The sequence below is a fragment of the Emydura macquarii genome, unplaced genomic scaffold (genome assembly GCF_026122565.2).
Source record: "Emydura macquarii macquarii isolate MOO-44397 ecotype Brisbane River unplaced genomic scaffold, CSIRO-AGI_Emac_v2 contig_1768, whole genome shotgun sequence".
Taxonomy (NCBI): domain Eukaryota; kingdom Metazoa; phylum Chordata; order Testudines; family Chelidae; genus Emydura; species Emydura macquarii.
Window position 1 is genome coordinate 2,842,320 of NW_027131905.1, and position 21,084 is coordinate 2,863,403.

At 39.3% G+C, this 21,084-nt stretch overlaps 1 protein-coding gene and 1 long non-coding RNA gene across 3 annotated transcripts in view; one reads left to right on the plus strand and one right to left on the minus strand.

Annotated features, from left to right (window-relative positions):
* SORCS2 (sortilin related VPS10 domain containing receptor 2) overlaps positions 1 to 21,084 on the plus strand; it is a 549,270-nt gene that overhangs the window by 347,332 nt on the left and 180,854 nt on the right. Inside the window, exon 3 of one of the 2 annotated variants that reach the window (XM_067556437.1) lies at positions 4,714 to 4,833. The exons of the other annotated variant lie outside the window; for it this stretch is intronic. Within the exon in view, the coding sequence (XP_067412538.1) occupies positions 4,714 to 4,771 (58 nt within the window). The 3' untranslated portion in view covers positions 4,772 to 4,833. Of the gene's footprint in view, positions 1 to 4,713; positions 4,834 to 21,084 lie in introns of those variants that run through there. 2 annotated transcript variants of the gene reach the window in all.
* Positions 10,121 to 19,377, minus strand: LOC137158624 (uncharacterized). The gene is made up of 3 exons (XR_010921464.1): positions 19,260 to 19,377; positions 12,370 to 12,515; positions 10,121 to 10,284 (listed from the first exon to the last, which is right to left on the minus strand). It is a non-coding gene; the product is annotated as an uncharacterized lncRNA (long non-coding RNA).

Here is a 21,084-nt window from a genome sequence, read left to right on the forward strand (position 1 = left end):
TATTTTTTCATTTCAGTTTATTCAACTAGTTCAGTTCAATGACTAGTTCATTCAAAGTTAAGAAACCAAATGGGAGCTGAAAAAGCAGGAAAGCTTGTTTTCCTCTTCCAATTGATGAATAAAAATTAGGTGTGAGATGAAGAGATTGGGGTCTATTATAAGAGTGGCTGGGTGAGGTTGATGGTGTGCAATTTGCAGGAGGTCAGATTAGATGATCTTGGTGGTCCCTTCTGACCTGAAAATCTGAGTTTGTGAGATCAACTTGTTCTAAAATCTAGATGGACGTGGTGACGGAAAAACAATCATAATACTTCCTTTGCTTAAAAAATCAGTTAGTTTTAAATGCAAAATAAGTTTGATAAATTTACTTTATGTATCCAGCACATTTTAGATAGTTTTATTTTTAATTAAAAAATTTAAAATCCTGTTTTTATGCATTTTAAATTGAATTCAAATAGAGCTTCACATGAATAGTAAGTACAAAAATTAATCATCTTGAAAATAAGAAATGCATCATTCACCATTTTCTAACATACTGAATTTTTACATTTTTAATCATCTGAATAAATGCAAGTTAAGCTATAAAATGTATATCGATATATTGTATCCTCCTGGCTAACAGAAGCATCAAATTTAGTTTAAAGGCTATATTTATTGCAAATTGACATTTTAATGATTACCAACTAGTAAGAACTAAAGAACAAATGCAAAATGTTATTTAAATGGGTTGTGTAAAATTAAATCAGCTTCCTGCATGCTGATTTTAAATCCTGATCAAATCAGTGATTTAAATCAAATTACGCTGAGAGCTATGAAGATAGTTAAAAATTGAATGCAAGAATAAAACAGAATGCAGCATTTGAAACATATGTCCTGCAAAAGACATATGAGACATCAGAGAATTCTGAGTATTGGCTTAAAGTTTTCTTTTTGGTGTGTGTACAGCACCAATCAAACTGGGACTTCAACCCCTCTTTGGGTGCTACTATAAGATATTTACTAGTACTAGTATTTTGGTATCACTGACATGTATAAGCAATGAAATCCAACAGAGATGGCATTGACAGATGATGATCATGTTTGTCAACCTACCAATGGTTTTCTTTTTACCTTTTTTTACCACACTGGACCACTGCTCTTGTCTCTTTGTAGAGCATTTAATATTACAATGTCTTCTGAAGCATCTGCTACTGATGACTAAACAATGAATTTCAAATTTGGCATGGCAGTTACACAGCTCTGTTTTTTCCTAATTGAAAGATAACACCTAGTTAATACCCTATCATTATCTTTTAAATGTACCTGACGTTATGTAGGCTATATTTACAATAAAATCTTCAAAATTGTGCTCTGATTACACTGGCTAATTAATGTAAACCCACAACTGTATATGGTAATTTCTGTTTTGGAGAAGATACAGACGTCCTTTGCTATTTCTGAGAAATAATTAAATAAATTATAAAAACTCAGATGAAGAGAAGATTTTTTCCCCCCTTTCACAATACCCTGTCAGATATGATTGCTAAGAACAAAGTTCAAGAAAGCACTCAGGAGACTTAAACATGTGCTTAACAGCCTACATTTTGTAGAACTAAAAATAATTCCATGTTTAAAAAATTCAGTGAGAACTGTTTTCGTTTAGATTTAAACCTAGCAATCCAAACATTGCAGCTTTGTTCGAATGCATGAGAACCAGGAAGTGAAACTGTTTTCAGGCACAGTGAAAATGTGGGGTTGGGGTGGAAGTAACTCACCTCTATTGTCAGCTCACATAAAAAAAATGTATTTTTAATTTGGGTTTTGAATTTTCCTTTAAATCAGAGAGATTATGCTTTTAACGTTGTAGAATAGAAACCCTGAAATGAATAATCATTAGTTCCCAGAAGTACTGCCATATACTATCAGTGGTTCTAGGATTGATAAAGCTTGGAATTTGGTAGACTAGTCAAAATCATGTGTATCCTGGAGACATTAGGTTACTTTCCCCCCAGTTACACTCATGTACCTATTGATGCTAATAAGGTTGCACTGGTGTAAATGGGGTTGAATTTGGTTAAGTGTAGGTATGCCTCTGCTTTAGGTTCAATTCTATTATGAATCCTGATGGGGAAAGGAGAGATACAGCTATAAACCATATGTTGTGATGCCTGTTACATCCACTGCAAAGCTGTTTGAAGGAAAATGTCCCATTTGAAATTTGAAGTCTGAAAACCTGCTTCTTACTATATTGATAATTCTCCTCCTCCTGGGAGAAGTGCCGTTCGTCTTGTTGGATTTTGACAAACAAATCTGTGAATTTAGGATGATCAACATGTCCAGTGAAAGAGAGTACATAAAATGTTGTTTTGGATTTCAAAAGGACACAGGCAAAATATTTTGTCAATATTCAAACAAAAATAAATACAAACTTGCCTTTGCTGTGTAAATATAACTCAGTCAAAACTTGAAACTGCTTTCCTTACTGAAGTGGTCTTCTCTCCATTTATCTATCTTCTGGTTTGTTATATGGCTTCCGAGATCCACTGTGCTGTTGGCTTTGATCGTCCTTTTCTTTTAAGAACATTGAAGCATTTCTTTTGAAAGAAAAAGGATTGCATGGACTTTTGTAAAAAAAAATTACAAAAAGCATTGATAGTGCTCATTTAAGCTAATTTATAATGGAAGAAATCTATTGTAAGCTTTGCAAGCTAGGGAGTTTTGTGCATTCTGGGGTTTTAAGTAGCTGAGCAGTTAAAGGCCAATACACTGAGTTGCAAATATATCTCCTTGGTTTTATTTTTCTTTGCTATTGTATTTTTATAAAATATGAATAATAATCACATAAACAAGACTGAATACTATATGTATACTATCCACGTATGAGATGGGGGAGCTTTTCAAAGGCACAAATGGCAGTTAGGAACATAACTGCCATTTGCGCCTATAAAAATCTAAGGCCTGGCCTACATGTTGACCATATAAAGTATGCGTCTCCACTGGCATGTCAGTTGCACTGACCTAAATCACGGTATAATTTGACTCAATAAAACCACCTCTGCAAGTGGTGTAGCACTGAAATCGAATTGCAGGGGTCGAATGAGCATCAGTGTAGGCAGAGCTCAATGTAAATCAACATAATTGGCCTCCGGGAGGTATCCCATAATGCTCTGTTGTGACCGCTCTGCACATTCGCACTCTGCTGCACTGTGGCCACATAAACAGGATAGCTCCTCCCCTCAAGCCCCGGGAAATTTTGAATTCCCATTTCCTGCTTGGTCAGTGTGGAGAGAGCTTTGTAGCTGAACTGCTCATGGCGACTGCATGCCCCAAACACGCTCCAGCATGAAGTTGACCTGAGATCTTGGATCTTATCAGCCTGTGAGGTGAAGAGTCTGTTCTGGTTCAGCTCCGAGCCAGCAAAATAAATCTGGATATCTACAAGAAAATATTGCATGGTATGGTGAAGGGCCACAACAGGGATGCGCAGCAGTGCCGTGTTAAAATCAAAGAGCTGAGGCAGGCGTATCAGAAAACTAGGGAGGTCAACAGTCGTTCTGGCTTATCGCCAAAAACATGCCACTTTTTTATAAGGAGCTCGGTGGTGACCCCACCACTGTACCACCATGCAGCATAGATATCTCTGTAGAATCCTAGTCCAGGACAAATGAGGAAGACTCTTTGGACGAGGAGGATGAGGCAAACAGGGGGCAGGCGAGTGGGGTATCCATTCTTCCTGAGAGCAAGGACCTGTTTGTGACCCCAGAGCAGCCCAGCTGGATGCAGGACAGTGCGAGTGACCGAGATGCCAGGGAAGGCACATCTGGTGAGTGTATAGCAAATGGTATTTCTGTGCTTATAGCCCCAGTCCAGCTTCTTATTTCTACAAAAAAAGGAGTCTGTGTTTGTGGGGGATGGTCTTCCTGGGTGTTGGTCCACTTAAGTAGAGGCTTCCTCCCCAGAAGAGACTATTTATATGTATAGGGATGCTCCTAGAATCCTCCGGGGATATCTCTAGGAAACTTTCATGTAGGTACTCTGCAATCCTTTGCAGAAGGTTTTGGAGGAGGGCAGCCTTATTTCTTCCACCGTGATAGGACACTTTTCCCTGCCACTCTGCTATTAAATAAGCAGGCATCACTGCGGAACAGAGCATAGTAGCATACCCAGATGCTTGCAGCAAATCTTCCCTTTCTGCCTGTGTTACCTTCAGGAGACTGAAATCACACATGGTCACCTAGGGAAGATGGCGCAAGTTTACAGTACCCGGCCAATATAGTCACCCCGTGTTATTCCCCTGCCACAGACAGTGTCCTGTGCTCCAACACAGCGAATTCCTAGCCATGACATTGTTGGCATGTGTTTTAAGGGGTCCAGGAATGGGTTCCCCTATGTTTTCTCCAGTGACACTTCACCCACACCCTCCTCTAATCCCTTTGGACCACCTCCTCCAAAACTGGTCTTTGGGATGATAAAGGGGAGCTCAATGATTCTGCTCCCTGGTTAAGTGTGGATTGGGGAATGTGGTGCTACAGAGACTTCCCTATAATGGATACAAGGGCTCCGCACTTACCATGGCTGGAATGCCATTCCAATCGGTGCAATAAGTACAGAGTGGTATGCAGGTCTGGCTTTGCCTTGTGAATATGAAGGGGAGTTGTTTTTACATTGTAATATTCCTTTTTGTTCCATTGGGACAGCTAACAATGGAAACTTTGTGCTTTACTTGCCTTACAGTGGACATCTCGGCCTTCACCCAAGCTTCTACTCTTGCAGAGCGCCTTTCCCAGATTAGAAGGCAAACCCCCCTGCTCCCAGGATGACATGTTCAATGAACTAATGAATGCCTCCATGGTTGCTGACACAGAGCTCAGAGCCTGTCTTAGTCTGAGAAAATGAACATGGACATGGAAAACAGAAAATCAGCCCAGGAGCAGGAGCATGCAATGCAAGAGGAGATGCTGCGAATTATGAGGGATCAGTCTGACTTGCTGAGGCGTCTGGTAGAGCTCCAGGAAGAGCAGCGGCAGGACAGACTCACTCTGCAGCCCCTGTAAAACGGTTTGCCAACAAGCTGTTTCCCAGCCCCCGCCCCCACCCCCACCCCCAACCACTCTAGGAGGAGGTTGAGCAGGGTGCAGTACATGCTCCACTCCATGCCGGTGGAGGGGAGCAGAAAGATGTGATGGCCCCTTTAAGAACTGGAAAAGTGCATGATTTGCTGTTTGCATAGTGACACTTAGCTCTCGATGCCCAAGCAGTCTTATGAGAATGTTAAATTATCTTCCTCCCCCCGCACTGTAACTGGTCATCAATAAAAATGTTACTGCTTTAAAAAACATTACTCTTTATTCATTGATAGCTCAGGGATTGTTGGTGGGGAAAGAAGGGGGTAATGATGGTGCGAGTGTGGGGGATGGGAAGGGAAAGCACAGCACTGACAGAGACGTAGATTACTGACGTATTCATTTCAAAATGGGGTTTCAATACTTTCCTGAGGCGCAGCGCTCCACGGTTGGCTCTCAGCATAGCACTGGTATCCGGCTGCTCAAAATATGTGGCCAGCCTATTGGCCTCTGTGACCCAACCCTGTGGGAACTTTTCCCCCTTTGTTTCATACGCATTATGGAGCACAGAGCAGGCAGAGATAACAGTTGGGATGTTGTGTTCACTGAGGTCTAACCTACTGAGCAAGCTGCGCTAGCGAGCCTTTAAACATCCAAATGCATGTTCCACCACCTTTCTGCACTTGCTGACCTATTATTGTACTGATCCTTCTTGCTGTCCAGGTGCCTGAGCAACAAGGGGTAGGTAGGATCCCCCAAGATCACTATTGGCATTTCAACATCACCAATATTGATTTATTTGGTCAGGGAAAAAAGTGCCCGCATGCATCTTTCTGAACAGACCTGAGTTCCTAAAGATGCACGCATCATGCACCTTTCCAGACCACCCACACTGATGTCGGTGAAACGTCCCCTGTGATCCACAAGGGCCTGCAACACCATTGAGAAGTATTCCTTTTGCTTTATTGTACTCTGTGGCAAGGTGGCCCAGTGCTAAGGATAGTGATTTGTGTCCCATGAATCACCTCGCCATAGTTTGGGAACCCCATGGTGGCAAAGCCATCCACTATGTCCTGGATGTTTTCCAAAGTCACTACCCTTCTTAGCAGAAGTCTATTAATGGCCCTGCACACTTGCATCATGGCAGCTCCCACAGTGGATTTACCAACTCCAAATTGATTCCCAACTGACCGGTAGCAGTCTGGGGTTGCTAGCTTCCAAAGAATGATGGCCACTTGCTTCTCCACTGTCAGAGCAGGTCTCAAGCAAATATTCATGCATTTCAGGGCTGGGGACAGCTCTGCGCAAAGTTCAATGAAAGTGGCCTTTCGCATATGAAAGTTCTGCAGCCACTGCTTATTGTCCCACACCTTCATAACGATGCAATCCCACCAGCCACTGCTTGTTTCCCGGGACCAGAAGTGGCACTCCACCAACTGAAGTTGTTGTGTGACAGCCTGCAGCAAACGAGAATTGCTTCTCTCTGTGGTTTATATCAGGATGGTTTCAGTAATATCAAAATTTTCTGCGCTACAGCTCCTGTCTCGGCTTTGAAAATACTGTAGGCTAAGTCCTGAGGTATTTGTGATGCTCACAATGATAGCACACAGCTGAGCGGGCTCCATGCCTCTCCGGCAATGGCGTGCAGGCGGCAGAGACAGGTTTGGAAAAATGGCATGAAAAAACATTAATCTGTTTGCTTTTGACAAGGAGGAGGGGGGATGAAGCATGTTGGATCATGGGAGGATGGCAAACTTCCCAAAAGGCACTGCGGCTAGTGCACTGTAGGACAGCTTCCCATGGTGCACTGTTTCAATTATCGATGCAAGCACGACTGGTTGGGATGCAAACACCCAACTCAGTGAGCATAGCGTGATCATGCTCCTCTGACTTCTGAGGTTCGGCAGGTGAAGGTCAATTTAAACTAAATCGACTTTACTCCACAGTGTAGCCATACCCTAAATCATTATGTATGACCCAACAGTAGTTCATATTGCAGCCTTCTAGCCTACTTGGTCTGAGTGGTTATTGTTTATACAGATGTTTATTAAGTGAAATTGTAAAGAAAGAATTGAAAACCAGGAGGAACAAAGACTTGCATAACCATTCATTCAGTATGTCCATGCTTGATCACAGGAAAAAGATGTTTAGAAGAATGTTTGTTTTATGTCCACTATTTTTATCATCTTATTATTTATAATAATAATTATTTATATTTATAATGTTTATTATACTGAGCACTATCTTAATGCATGACTAGTCATGTTGGTTTAATTGGGGCTATGCACAGAGCAAAGTATGAATCAATGTATAAGGGTGTCAGCATCTGGCCTCTGTAATGTTTAGAATAACATTTTTTCAGAGCATTTTCCTTTTTGCCTCCATAGGAGGCTCCCACTAGCCCTCCATTTTTAGAGGTATAGGTCTCAGATATTGCATGCTACAAAAATCATATTGACTTCATGAAGATTTTTGCCTACTTAAAGGTTTTAATCCTGCAAGGTGCTGAGCATCATCAATTCACACACATTGCAATGGGAATTGCTGGCACTTTATTTAATGTAGGAGTGCTCAGCATCTTGTGGGATCAAGCCCCATATTCTAGTGTATCAGGCTTGTTTACAGACAATCACAAGCGCTGTATATTGCCTGTTCTCAAATTCATGGAGCTTCTGTGATCATGCAATGTTTCATACAAAATATTTTGAATCAAGAATGTTTTGTCAAAGCTGAGCATCAAATAATTCAATCAATCTGGACATCCACAAGAATTTGAAAACAACTTTTCATGGTGTATTGTTTCAAGGTGAGATTGTTTCCATTGTGAAATCGAATGGTACTACTCATTCTTTGGTTCACTAAGTCTATCTCACTTTAACTATTTTCTGAGACATGTATATAGATTTTATTTGTACTCTTTAAAATAGGAGAAAACTTAGCATTTCAGATATTTATCCAGGGCTCAGATATTTATCTGAACCCTTGAGTTACCCTGAAAATCACATATTGCTTATATGCCATGTCCCCTCCCCCAAATGCCTGTGAGCTAAGGGCAACAACTGGCAGTAGCTCTATGCTGCTGCTTCTTAATATGTTTGCAGGACCCTAATTTTTCCATAACTTCTGCTTGGGAAGACCAATGGGATATATTGTCTTGAAATTTCATAGAAAACAGAAATTTCAGGAATGCAAAATTGCTCGAAATCAAAACGATTTTTGTAAAAGACAAAAGTTTTTGCACTGTTCTAATGATTATAAATTAACAAGACAATACAGCCTTAATCAAATGGTACAGCACTGAAGGAGAAGAATTGTTTAGGTTGAGATGAGGGTGAAACAGAAGTGAAAGATGGAGATAATTGGAGTGTAGAATAGTCTGCTTAGGTCAGCAGTTGAAGTTCTGACACTTGAGACATTTAAAACTTGATTGAATGAAGTGCTAGTAATATGGAGGTACTGGAGTTGATGATCTATCAGGGATTTCCTATTTCTGTTATAAAACGTTTTAAAAAGACGTAAAGCTTGAATAATATGTCAGTGGATTTTGTCTAATTCCCCATTACAATTTATATATTTAAATTAATGTACAATTTTTTAATCTGTAAATGAGCAGATAAGGGATCCAGCCAGATTGCCATTACCATGCAATCATTTATCGCACTCTTGCCTCACCAGCGTAACCATCCATCAAACTTTCTTTGTTCTTTTTAAAAAAAAGTTATAGTGGAACTCCATTTTTTGAAGTTTGGCATAGGTTTTATTTTTAAAATGTAAATTTTCAATATGAAATCTGCACTACAGCCAGAGCCATATATGATGGCTGCCATCTTGGCTAACACCAGGGATTGATTTAGGAACCTTCAGAGTTATGAGAGTCCTAATCCAAGCTCTTTAGCTGGGAGTTGTAACAGATTTATATCCTCTGTAGATTGAGCATATAATAGAGGCATATAACATACACTGACCCGTGGGTTATACAAACCCCATTGAAGTCAATTCAGGTATTTCCATTAACTTCAGTAGGGTTTAGATTGGGTCCTAAATAAAGAGGTAAGCGTTTGAAAGGAATATAATCCTGTAATATTACGACAGAGTTTTATATGTTTTCTCATACTGTGCTGTACTGATGGAATAGAAATATGTAATGAATAGAAATTGTAATGATTTATTGCCTGGTACTGTGAAATATATTGAATATATGGTGTAGATTTCTATAAGGCTATATAGACCTTTCTGCTATATATCTTTTATTTTACTTGGTAACAACTTATTTATGTAAATTTTTGTAGTGTTATAATATATTGTAAAATGGACCCTTTGAATTGGGGATGGGATTTTAATTAATTTATTTACAATCTCCTTGCAATTATTTAGCATTTGAGTGGATGGTTTAAGTCACTGGGGTGCTAATGAGCAATGAAGGATTATTTCGGGTTTATAATGGGAAACCAGCCTCAATTTTAATTATGGATGCATGCCAAAAGACAGAATATGGTGTACAAGAAATGAACCTATACCAATTAATATGGATTGAGTTCCAAATTTTCTCTGTTTCGGGGAGCTTGAGTCACAAACTAAGGTTGGTTCCTTTCTAGGCTATATGATGAGAAGTTTATTCAATATTGTGTAAAGATTACTGTGGCAGAAAAAAAAATTGAATAACAAACAGGAATAGGTTTATAGGAAGTAAAAAGCAGAGAGGAAGAAAAGAAGAAAAATTAAGATAGTGTTTGGAAGAGGCACTCTGTCAAGAAGTGAAATAGATTTGTTCTTTCTCAATGTGCTATGCTAAGTCTATATTGTTTCAGGCTGCTGAATCCTGTACTCAGTCATTCCTCCCAGTTCTTTGACTAGTCTGTTCCTTTTTTAGTTGTTGACAGTAAAAGAAACCTTCTCCAGAGAATAGTAGTGATAAATGAATAGAAACCAGGACATCTATCTTAGTTATAATTATAACCTTGTGACTTTTAAGGGGTACTTGAGGGATTTCTTGCGCATAAATTCCTAGAAAATGTTCATTCATAATAACAGCATCCCCAAATGAAACTGGCAGTAAACCTTTCTCAAGGTCAGTGAAGTATTAAATCATTTAATATTAGTTAAAGGTGGGAAATTGAATTCTTCAGTCTAGATATTGTTGTCATCTGTATAGCATATGTCCTCTAACCTGACATCAACAGATTGCTTAATCCTCTCTGTGCAATGCTGACATCATTATATTGTTGACTTGAAAGAACTGGAGCTGGAATAGAAGCAAAAAGGTACCTGATTCACCTTGGCATACTAGTCAGAGGTAACTTGGTAAGCTGACCTGCATGGAACCTGAATAAATTGTTTGATACCAGAAAATATTATTCCTGACAAAACGGCCTGAGGTTGCATAAAGTGTTGCCTCATAAGTATTAGATATCTCTCCTTCAGTATGAAGGATTTATTTGCACAGCACTTAGCACAGTGGAGCACTGATCTTTGATTGGAACTTCTTGGGGCTGATGAAATACTAATACTAATAATAAAGAAAGAAAGAAAAGGAAAGATAGTGCCATTTAGGGTTTAGTATGGCTATGGAAAGGTACATAAAAAGGTAAAACTTTGCCAACAATTCCCACTTCTTCACCTTCTGAATGAAATCTCTCATGGTTTCTCTAATGTACTCTGTCTTCCTTTGTAGTGATTCCCCAGTGGCATTCTGTCCAGTATTTCTGCCCTTTATTCTCCTGCACAGCTTCCCCCCCCCTTCTGATTTTAATCACTCCTGATAAAATATATCAGTTCAGATATGGACTTCATGGCTCAAGAAACCTATAGTAATAAAGGGAACGGGATCAATCTTTCTTTTCTATTAATCATATAGATTGCTGTTTGAACAATATTTAGATTGTTGAATGATTTTTAGTTGTGTTGACACATCCCTGTATCTATGCTAATTGTCAACCAGAAAACAAAATGGCATTTTTGCACAGATGAGAAAATAACTGCAAAATATGTGACCGCCTAAGCAATACAAATAACAATGCAAGAGTAAGAGCAAAATGTTGCATTAGCAATATCTTTCACAGAAGCAATGAAGAGTTGCACTATGTTCCTTAAAATCATTATGATGGCAATAGGACTAGCTTGCTTAGCCAAGCAGCCATCACTAAGTATGAAAATGATTATCTATCTATCTATCTCGGAGGAAAACCATATCAACGAAAATACAATTTCTTAATTGTGCTGGGTAGGTGGGGTATTGATTGTGAAACAACCTGCAGCCTTCCATTATGAGAACATCCCTTTTATTATCTGTCTGCCTCTGGTGAAAGAGATGATCTGGAGCATGTTACGTTAGAATTCCTTTCCAGCACAGCAACCGACACAGCACAACATGATGTGCAAGGAGAGAAAATAAAGCCCATCATCCATATGTGGTGCTGTTCCTGAAAACTATTTTAAAAGGGGATTTTCAATCCCCACCTCTGCTCTAAAATAAATTAAAATAATCCTGTGTCTAAATAATTCCATCATTGTTAAAACTAGAGAGGAGAGTCCCAAGGATGGGAAGGAGATGCCTCTGTTGGGTATCTTTTTGGATTGGGTCTTTTTCAAAATTATTTATGTAGCAACCTAATTATACCAGGTAATTTACAGATGAAGATACAGACAATGTCCCTTCTCTGAAGAGCTTAGTTGCAAAGAGGTAATGTTTGTCTGGTTGTTGTCCAACTTCTACTGGAAAGTAGAAAGTTCATTTTCCAGCAATTGGAAAGCTTATTCTTCAACAAAAGTGTCAGTTAGTCAGAGAACATTTTCCAAATCTAAGAATAAGTCATGAGATTGTGGAACAGGAAAAGAGGAGGAGGATTGATGTAGTTCAAGCTAGACAAGAAGAAATTAAAGCTCAACTGCTTTGAAAGATGGATTCCTCCCAGCAGGAACTGAAAGAAGAATTGCACATAAGAATAGAAAGTGGAGACAGGTTGCTGGGAAACGGATTAATGAGCTAGAAGATAAATTGAGAGGAAAAATTAAACAGCATATAGACCCTGCCTTTAGTGTCACAGAGACTGATGGCCATTTCCATGTAACTGAGGGAGCTGTGAGTAAAATTTCCATTTTAAATCCTCATGCTCACAATTTTCAAACCACTACATGTTTTATGATAATCTCCGCTTAACAGGACAACAGGGGTCTGACTTGCTTGTTCTTGTTAGTTACGTAAAGATGTATACACCTTCTCAAAGTGAGGTATAGTATGAGTGGTGAATGCCCCTTTACATTCATTTTGCTTAGGTATAAATGACTACACAAGATGCAAGAAGGGATGAATTGAGCTGTATGTACTTACCAGGGCAGCACTCAATGATCTACAATGGTAAATCATACTGAGAAACATGTATCAGCTAAATGAGTCTGGTCAGCTGACTCACACAAAGCTTCTTTTCTGGCAGCCACTGTAGTCTTGTGATTACTCAGTACAGTGAAGGCAGCAATCTGAAACCAAAGGCAGGAATGAATTACTTAGCCGCCTCTGATGGGCTTTATACAAAACTACTTCATGCACGGATTAAGTGTACATCCAAAAGGGTGGATGAAGCATTTCAAGGGCCAATTTAGAATATAGAAAGGCTAGTGAAACTGACAGTATACTAAGTTGCCATTTCTGATGTACATGATACATTGGTTCAAAATCGATTTTTAGATACTTTGCTGGATGCGGATCACAGATCTGGGTTAAGGTAAAATAAACCTCAAACCATCAGAGAAGTTTTAGATTGTCACTGAAGTCCGGAAGTGTTTTGTTAGATTAATGATACTAAAACATAATTAAGTGTGAGACATTGATGAAACATCAAAGGAAGAACAATTTGCATAAACTTGGGAGTCCTATAGAGGATCCCAAGACAATGGAGAAGCTGCACCAGCTGAAGAAATGCAGCATAGTAAAAGGTTGATTTATGGCAGTGGTTCTCACTCCGTGTGCCACTTGCAGCCCAGTGAGCACACAGCTGTGGCCAATGCGATATCCTCAGGGCCATACAGGTAGTATATATATTGTGTGGAGATGGCCTACATAGCACACAGAGAGCTGCATGTGCAGCCCACAATGGTAAATTGGTTGAGAACCACTGACTTGTGGAAATGGGTCACATTCAGCAACAAAATCAAATGCTTAAGGGAATATCCAAGAAACATCTTCAGAGTTGGAAATGGGTATGGATGGTGCAACTCCACTCATCCATTTGATAAGAGAGAAAAATGTGTATGCTGTAAGTTGCTGTCTGTTACAAGTTTCAGACTTTCTTTTTGCAGAATGTTATATGGCTAGATGCTGTACCCAGTTGCACCAGTGTAAATTTGAAGTCAGTCCATTGATTTCAGTGGAGTTTTCTGGATTTCCACTAGTGTAACATGGCCTCTGGAACAGCAGAACAGCATCTGGTCTCTGGTTTAAAACATGCCCTTGAACTGAATGCAGAAGAGGAAGAGAAGCATGTGAAAGGATTACATATGAGCAAAACATGGCTAGAATGATGGGGAAGATGACGATTTTTTGCGGAATAGTTTTAGGTAGAGTGAAGAAGAGAGATGCTGGGATACGGTGGGCAATGAGAAGGCTGCAGTAGTCAAAGACTAAAATTGCCATAGGATGAATTAGAACATTGGCAGGAAGGGGAGTAGAAGGGAGAGAGATACATCTTGGATTAAATGCCAGGATTTTGCAAAGATCTGGGTGTGGGGAAATGAGGAGAGCAGCCAGAGGTAACACCGGGCTGAATGACTGTGTAGAGAATGATGGTATTTACAGTTTTAGGGATTGATTCTGCTCCATTTGACTTAATTGGCACAGGGCATAGAGAAATGGAAAGAAGAGTACTTCTGTCTTTGGAAGTTTGGATTCAGCAAACCCTTTTGGACCATCTCTAGTAATGAACCCCCATACAAAGGGCACATGTGAAAGAACAGTTAGAAAAGCAATCTTTAGGATATTCTAAATACATTATTTGTCAATTTGGTGGGTGGGGGGAAAAACATTTTGTTTAACTGTACTGCTTACGATGGCATGACTTACCTTAATTAGCATGCCAATTTGCCATCTATTTGTCAAAATATGCTAATAATCTTTTTTTCCCTAATGGATTGAAGTGCCATACAAATTGCTTTGAGTTCAAATAATGCTTTACAGATTAATTTTGAAAATGTAAAAAAATCTGTTGGCTCCTTCAGCATCCCTCCATGAAAATGATTATTTAGTCAAGCAAGGCTTTGGGGACAATCAATATCATAATCCTTGTGGGGTGTTCTCAGCTTTCATTTTCTCTCTTTTGCTCTCTCTCAGGTTCTCAACAGTTATGTGTCAGGTGAAGCATCTGGTTAATCTTTAATTCTGTAGTGAACAAATTCTTTTGCCTCTAGCACTGATGTAAAATAATGGGTCTGACCTTTAATTTCAGACTGTAGTCTTGTGGGAGAAAATGAAGCATAATACTCCCCCTCCACCCTTCCACTCCTGGAGGTTAGCTCTTTAATACAATCAAAGGCATGGTAGTAACAAGACTCAGGATCCTATTTGGGCAGTTCTAGAGATTTCATTAGAAGCATTTAGAAAGATGAAAATAAAAAAGCCCTTTGTGGGAGCACACTTGTAGCATCCTGATGAAGCTTTTCAATTGGGATTCAGTGTAGAGTTTCTCAGGGTCTAGAACTGGGGAGATGCATTTATTTAAGGTCATTGTACCAATTTTTCCTCTCTCTCTCATATTTAACTCTTCCAAGAGCCATTGCCCTCAATCTCTTCTTTCAGTATATTTCTTAATTATCTCATTGATCTTCACATGATTCACATGCAAGAAAGTTAATGTGTAGTTAAGTCTGCAGGCATTCCCCAGAGTCCTATGTTCCTCGTGCCCTTCCAGAACATGGGAATTAAATTTCTGAAATGCACTCATTGGAGAATGTGGCATAGGAGTATCCCTACAAGAATAGCAGCCTGGCACTAAAACAAACCACAGATGTCAGAAAACTGGAAAATCTTGGGGACTCAATCAAATCACCACAAACCTCCACCACAACTTCTAGTGTGGGCCCTTAGTTACCATTGCAGTTTTCAAGGCAATCTCTCTATTCATGTGGATTTTAGAGAAATTGAAACAATTGGTTTTAAACAAACCCTGCTGCATATAGAGTCGCCATATGTTAGCCAGACAATTTCCAATCCAACTAACTTGGAATTAAAGTTTCTTGATTTCTTTTCCATGGTGATTTGTTTTTGCTTGCCATTTATATTATGATTTCCATTATTTACTGCCAGCACAAAAGTGTAATTGTTTCCAATGATACTGACACTGGAATAGGAAATCTTCTCAGTGTAATCTGATGCATAGATTAATACAGAAAGATTAATTTTCAGGTCATGTGATGCTTAGAAGCTATACGTTAATTACATAAGTGCAATGTTTTTGACAATTTCCTTTGTTATTATGTGAAATAAAGTTTGGTAGACATCAAATTAAACAACGGATGGCAGCATACAATAGTTGGTTTAAAGCTGACTGAATAAGAATTTGTTCAAGTAAGTGATGACAAGATTAAGACTGATAAAGTCTTGCCATAGAGGAATAAACAGACCCTTATATAAAGATATTTGGTGTTCCATATATTATTATTTCTGCCTCACGTGTGCAAAATTTATCACTCAGTTTTAAATTGTACTCCATATTGTAGGTCTAAATGGATTTAGCTGGGGGTAAAATCAAGATCTCTGGTTTCCTGTTTCATTGATACCTAGCCACAGAGGAGGAAATCCTTCTCCCATTGAAGACAATGGAAAAACTCCCGTTGATTTCATTGGAACCAAGTCCATTTATGGATAGAAATTTTTCATACTTGGATGAAAAGTGGAATAAAAGTTTTGGCAAACATGTTAATGAATATTTCTCTTTTTCAACCAGTTCAATAGTAGGTTGATTATTTAAAAGAAATTTTGAAAGTTGTGCCAAAAAGGGGGGGGGGGGGAGTTGGAATTTGAGAACATTTGCCTCAAACTGTTTTTTATTAACGCTGATAATATATTTTGATAGTGATAAACTAATTAAAGAGACTATTTGCACAGAGCACTGACCCTGTGACCCTCATCCACACAAGTACTCTCGTAGTGAGTGATGATTGCAGGATCAGGATATTCCTTTCATATGTTAGGGGGAAACTTTTTTCATTGGAAAATGGAGCAAAAAATTTACTTTTATGTCCAAAGGCACCAACTTACATTGATAGTGTATTGCTAAGACTTTATTAACGAACTAATTATTTTCCATTGGAAACATCTGGAAATGGGAATAATTATATTTATCTGCATCCTGGAGATGTGGTGGGGTGTAGCTAATTGTTTTGTAAAGTATTTTGAAGTCTTTAGATCAGACACATTGTGTTGCTTTCTGTCTGAAGCCCATTGAAGTCAAGGGAAAGATTCCCCATTGATTTCAACAGGAATTGCTCAGGGGTCTGTAAGCACAAAAATATTTACTTTTAATAAATATTATTTTAAAATATTTATTGCAAGATTCTCTTCACTGAGTCACATTGTGGAGCTCTGTAGTGAATCTGCAATCATTTCCCATACATCTCTCCCCTTGAAAACCTAAGGATCCTGCACACCAAAGGAAGCAGAATAGTAGAGGCTATAAACAGTGTGTGCCTGAGAGAAAAGAATGCTGCTTTCAGTTCTTAGTTTTATAAAATTCTTCTTCTCTCTCCTTTTCTGCCTACAAAGATATTCTCAGTTTTGATATTACCAGCTATTGTAGTTAAAATTGTCCCTTGTGTTTAATTTTTTTTAAAGAAAGGAAAAAATAACAATTGGCTTTGAATGTCAAGAATATAAATGATAATTGGGAGTGTTAGAATGGGATTATAATTTAGGGGTTTTTTAAAATGTATAAATGGATCACTGACCACAGTCTGCCATTTATAGCTCCTGAAATTGAAAAATGATACTGCTATAGAGGAGCCAGCTTGTCTTAATCTAAGTTACACAATGGCTCAGTTAATCAAAACACTTACTCAAGTTTTAAATGAACCCATAAATTAGACTAAAATCATATCTACTTTTTAAAAACTGGAAGTACAAATTGCACTTCTCTGTCTTCTGGGAGAGAAAGAAAATATGAAATGTGGGTGGTCCAAATTTGTGCAGCAGTAGGGGGCTCTAAATCCTGTAGAGGTGCTGGTTGTAATGGATAAATATTTATAATAATGGAGAAGGTCCTAAGAAATCATTTTACAGTCATTTGTCATCAGGACAAAATTTTCAGGATTTGTCATCAGGACAAAAATTCCGAGAGAGAGAGTGTGTGTGCGTACACACACATTCTGTTAGGACACAGTTAGCTACATACATACACTTGCAGTGATCATATCACCTTTCTATTTTATTTACTTCTTTCGATGAAGATTTTAATTGTTCGTGTTCATTAAAACCCAGTCTTTCTATGAGCTGTGATTGGCTCATCCATATGTCTGCAAGCAATTTAATGAAATTATAAAAGGATTGGTGTTTTTAAATGTCTGGAGACTTACGTCTCCCTGGCATTAAACCATTCTAATTCTGTATCTCTGCACAGAATGCATCTTTAAGACTAAATTGTTTTTATTTCATTCTTAAAGGATATGCTTATGAGATCTAATAGGCCTTTTTTGTCCAGGACATAGTGCAATCATTGACAGTGTTGCTTGTTTGCTCAATTCCTCCCACTCTCAATACCGGCAGTTGTACTGTAGCTTCTTTTCAAAAATCACAATTTCAGTCCCATTCCTCCCACCCATTATATTCGCGTTTCAGTCTGTAAAGGAGTTGAGTATTCAGTCAAAAGGCACCTATCCGGTACTCTGGGTGTATGTACTATGCTTAAAACGGACATGGAGTAAAAATTTCAAAAGCGTTTACGTCACTTAGGAGCCTAGGTCTCATTTAATTCATTGGGACCAAAGGTCCTAAGTGACTTAGGTACTTTTTAAAATGGTATTTAGGATCCTAAGTCACTGTAGCACCTATAGAAATTTTACCCATTTCTTGTTTAAAAAATATGAATGATACAAGCTGCTCATCCGTCCACAAATAAGTGAGAACTGCAACAAACATCCATGCACCAGATGGGCTCCCCAACCCTTCAGAGACTCTTCTCATCAAATGCCCCTGAGAAAAAAGGGGCCAGTATAGCACATCTGAGAAGCAGACAAATGTGGAGAGTGGCTGGGGCTGAACCACGTATGTGGGGTTGCACAGACAACACCTTGCTAGCATGCTGCTCTTTTAAGGAGGGGGCTACGTCCCAGGACCCTCTGCTCATTGTAGTGGTATTATATAGCATGGGGAGAGAAGTGGACTGTCAGGGGAAAATGTTCAAAACCATTTAGTGACAGGTTGTAATACCCTTACTTGGCTGAGTAATGGTAATTAATGGGAATATTTGGGAGTAAGGTACCATTCAGCCTCAATCAAGATATTTCCATCAGTCACCTGGAGGCTTCACAAGTTTAAATATGAAATCCTAAATGACTGCACAGTTCTTTTATCTCTGTACACAAGCTTCCCTGCTGTCACGTGGGAAGCATATATAAAGGCTATATTGAATATAAATAACTAGGGAAAAGTTACAACAGATATACTCAATAGAGTGTAAATGTGCCACTTCTCACTACCCATTGTTCACATCAGAGTTGTCTTCTGAAGAAGACAAATTAAACCAATCAGATTGTCACAGACTGGTTTATCATTAGAGCCTGTAAAAGAGGTTGTGAATTGGAGGATAAAAATGGTAAACTGTTCACTTCAGTGCTAAGGCACGAAGTTTCCCACACCGGGGCTACCCTACAATTAGAGGACAGGACAATTACACACAGCCTGCTGTAAGTCAGCCAAGCCTTTTCAGAACGTTATCAAAACATACATAACCCTCAAGCCAACTATAATCCTCAGTAAACAGATTCCTCCTGCCTGAAACATCCAATAGACACTTTTGAAGCAGAACTGGTAATTCAGATGGATGTAGGCTTACTTGAAGACGAAACACCCAAACCTGTTAAGAATCTTTACTCTGGAAGGTTATATAGATATGATGAAACTCCTGTATCTGTTAAAAATGTTTATTCTATTATATACATAAATATTCAGGACAAGGTATTAATCCTACAAGTGTGAGAAACTGAAGGAAAAAATCAGGCATAGGAAAATTTAGTTACCTTATATTGAAACAACTTTTCATTCCAGTGAAGGACTGTAACAGAGCGGAGAATGGTAAACCCCTCACCTGCCTCTGTTGGCCAGGGCCTGAGGGCCTCTGGCAGAGTAGGTAACAGCTGCGGCCTTGATTAGGCTGAGTCAGAGCCCTGGCCTAATGAGGGAAAAGGGAACAGCTGGTGACCTGGCCCAGGGAGATCAATAGGCCAGGCCAGAAGCCTGGTGGAAGATAGCTAAGCAGGGCAGGGGAAGCCTGTGAGACAGGAAGAAAGTGGAACCCTGAGCCTCCGAGCCTCCAGGGTGTTTGGGGCAGAAAGTGGGACTAAGTTATATACACTGTAAATAAAGAAGCACAGGTGATTGCAACCAAAGAAGGCAAAGAAGGTGAGACCTCTGGACCAGGGAGAGTGGAGCCAGTGGAGGAAAACAGGGGACCCAACCACCTGGCCTGCTACAAGGACAAAACGAATTTTTGCAATGTCAGCCCTCCTTGTGGAATAGAAATTCAGAATTTCAGTCCATTCTAATATCAAACGCTTGGCTAGCTTCTTTCTCAAATGATCTTTCTCTCTCTCCTCCTGAAAGCATTTAATCACTCAGTGTGCTCTTTTCTTTTCAGAAAGTGAGCTCCATTTTTTCTCTTTGGTCACCAAAGTTGAACAAAACTCCACTTATGTATATGTTCTTTTCAGATCTGTTTTTTTGTGTCCTTTAAGTCTCAGGAGAACTTGTTGACATATACTTGAACTTTTTTGTGTGTGTTTAAATCTTTCTTTGCTCAGAGCAAAAACACTGGAAAATTGAAAAATCCTGAACAGTTAATCTTTGAGAATCTGAAAAAGAGAAGAAAAAAAATATGGAGACCCATCTATTCTTATGGGAAGCCTCTAACAAGCTCTTAGATACTTCAGATCCATTCACTGTTAGGGCTGAGATTTTCCATCCCCTTTCCACAAATGGGAATAGCATATGTTTCAAAGTATTGTGTGGCAGATCCTCATCAGATGTAAATTGGCCTAGACCCATTGAAGTCAATGGAACTATGGCAGGTTACACTAGCCGAGGATCTGCTCTCATGATAATATTCTTACTACCACATGAAAGATTGAAAAATAAAAGTACACAAGGGCTTTAGTAGCCTTAGCATCTTCTCAGTAACATTGTTTATTCTTTGAGTGATGATTCCTATATGCATTCCATACGTGGGTGCCCATGCGCCTGCATCCAGAAATGTTTGTTAGCAGTGTCCATTGACCCGCATGTGTGTAATGCGTCCCCTTGTGCTTGCAGCTGGGCTTATAATAAGTCAGGCAGGCTGATGCCTTTCCAGTTCCCTCCTACTGCCACATGGTCTGTGTCGGAACCCCTGTTCCTTCGTGCTTTTAGTTTTTGCTAAGAGAGTGACTTCTGTCCATTTGTTGTAGATAGTTATATATAGTTTAGTTTAGTTAGTGAAGTTCTTTCCCCATGTGGGGACTATCATATCCCCCCACACTGGGCACTATACTCTGGAGTCTGGGTTTTAAAAACTGTTGTCTCCGGCCTGTGCTCATTCTCTGTGAGCGATGAACACCAGAATTGCCTTTAGTGCTTCAGTGAGGCTCACATCTCCGCTCGCTGCTGCATTTGTAAGTCATTCCCACCCCGAATCTGGGGAAATGGGGAGCTCCACCTCTGTAAATTCCAAATGGTGGACCATGTGCACACTTGGACCTAGGACGGTCAGACCCCCCTGTACAGTGGCTGCACGGGTGGTTGGTGCCTTTCTCAGCACCTTGCATGCTCCGGATCTGGCAGTATAGAAGTCAAAGGAAAAGCCCGGACATA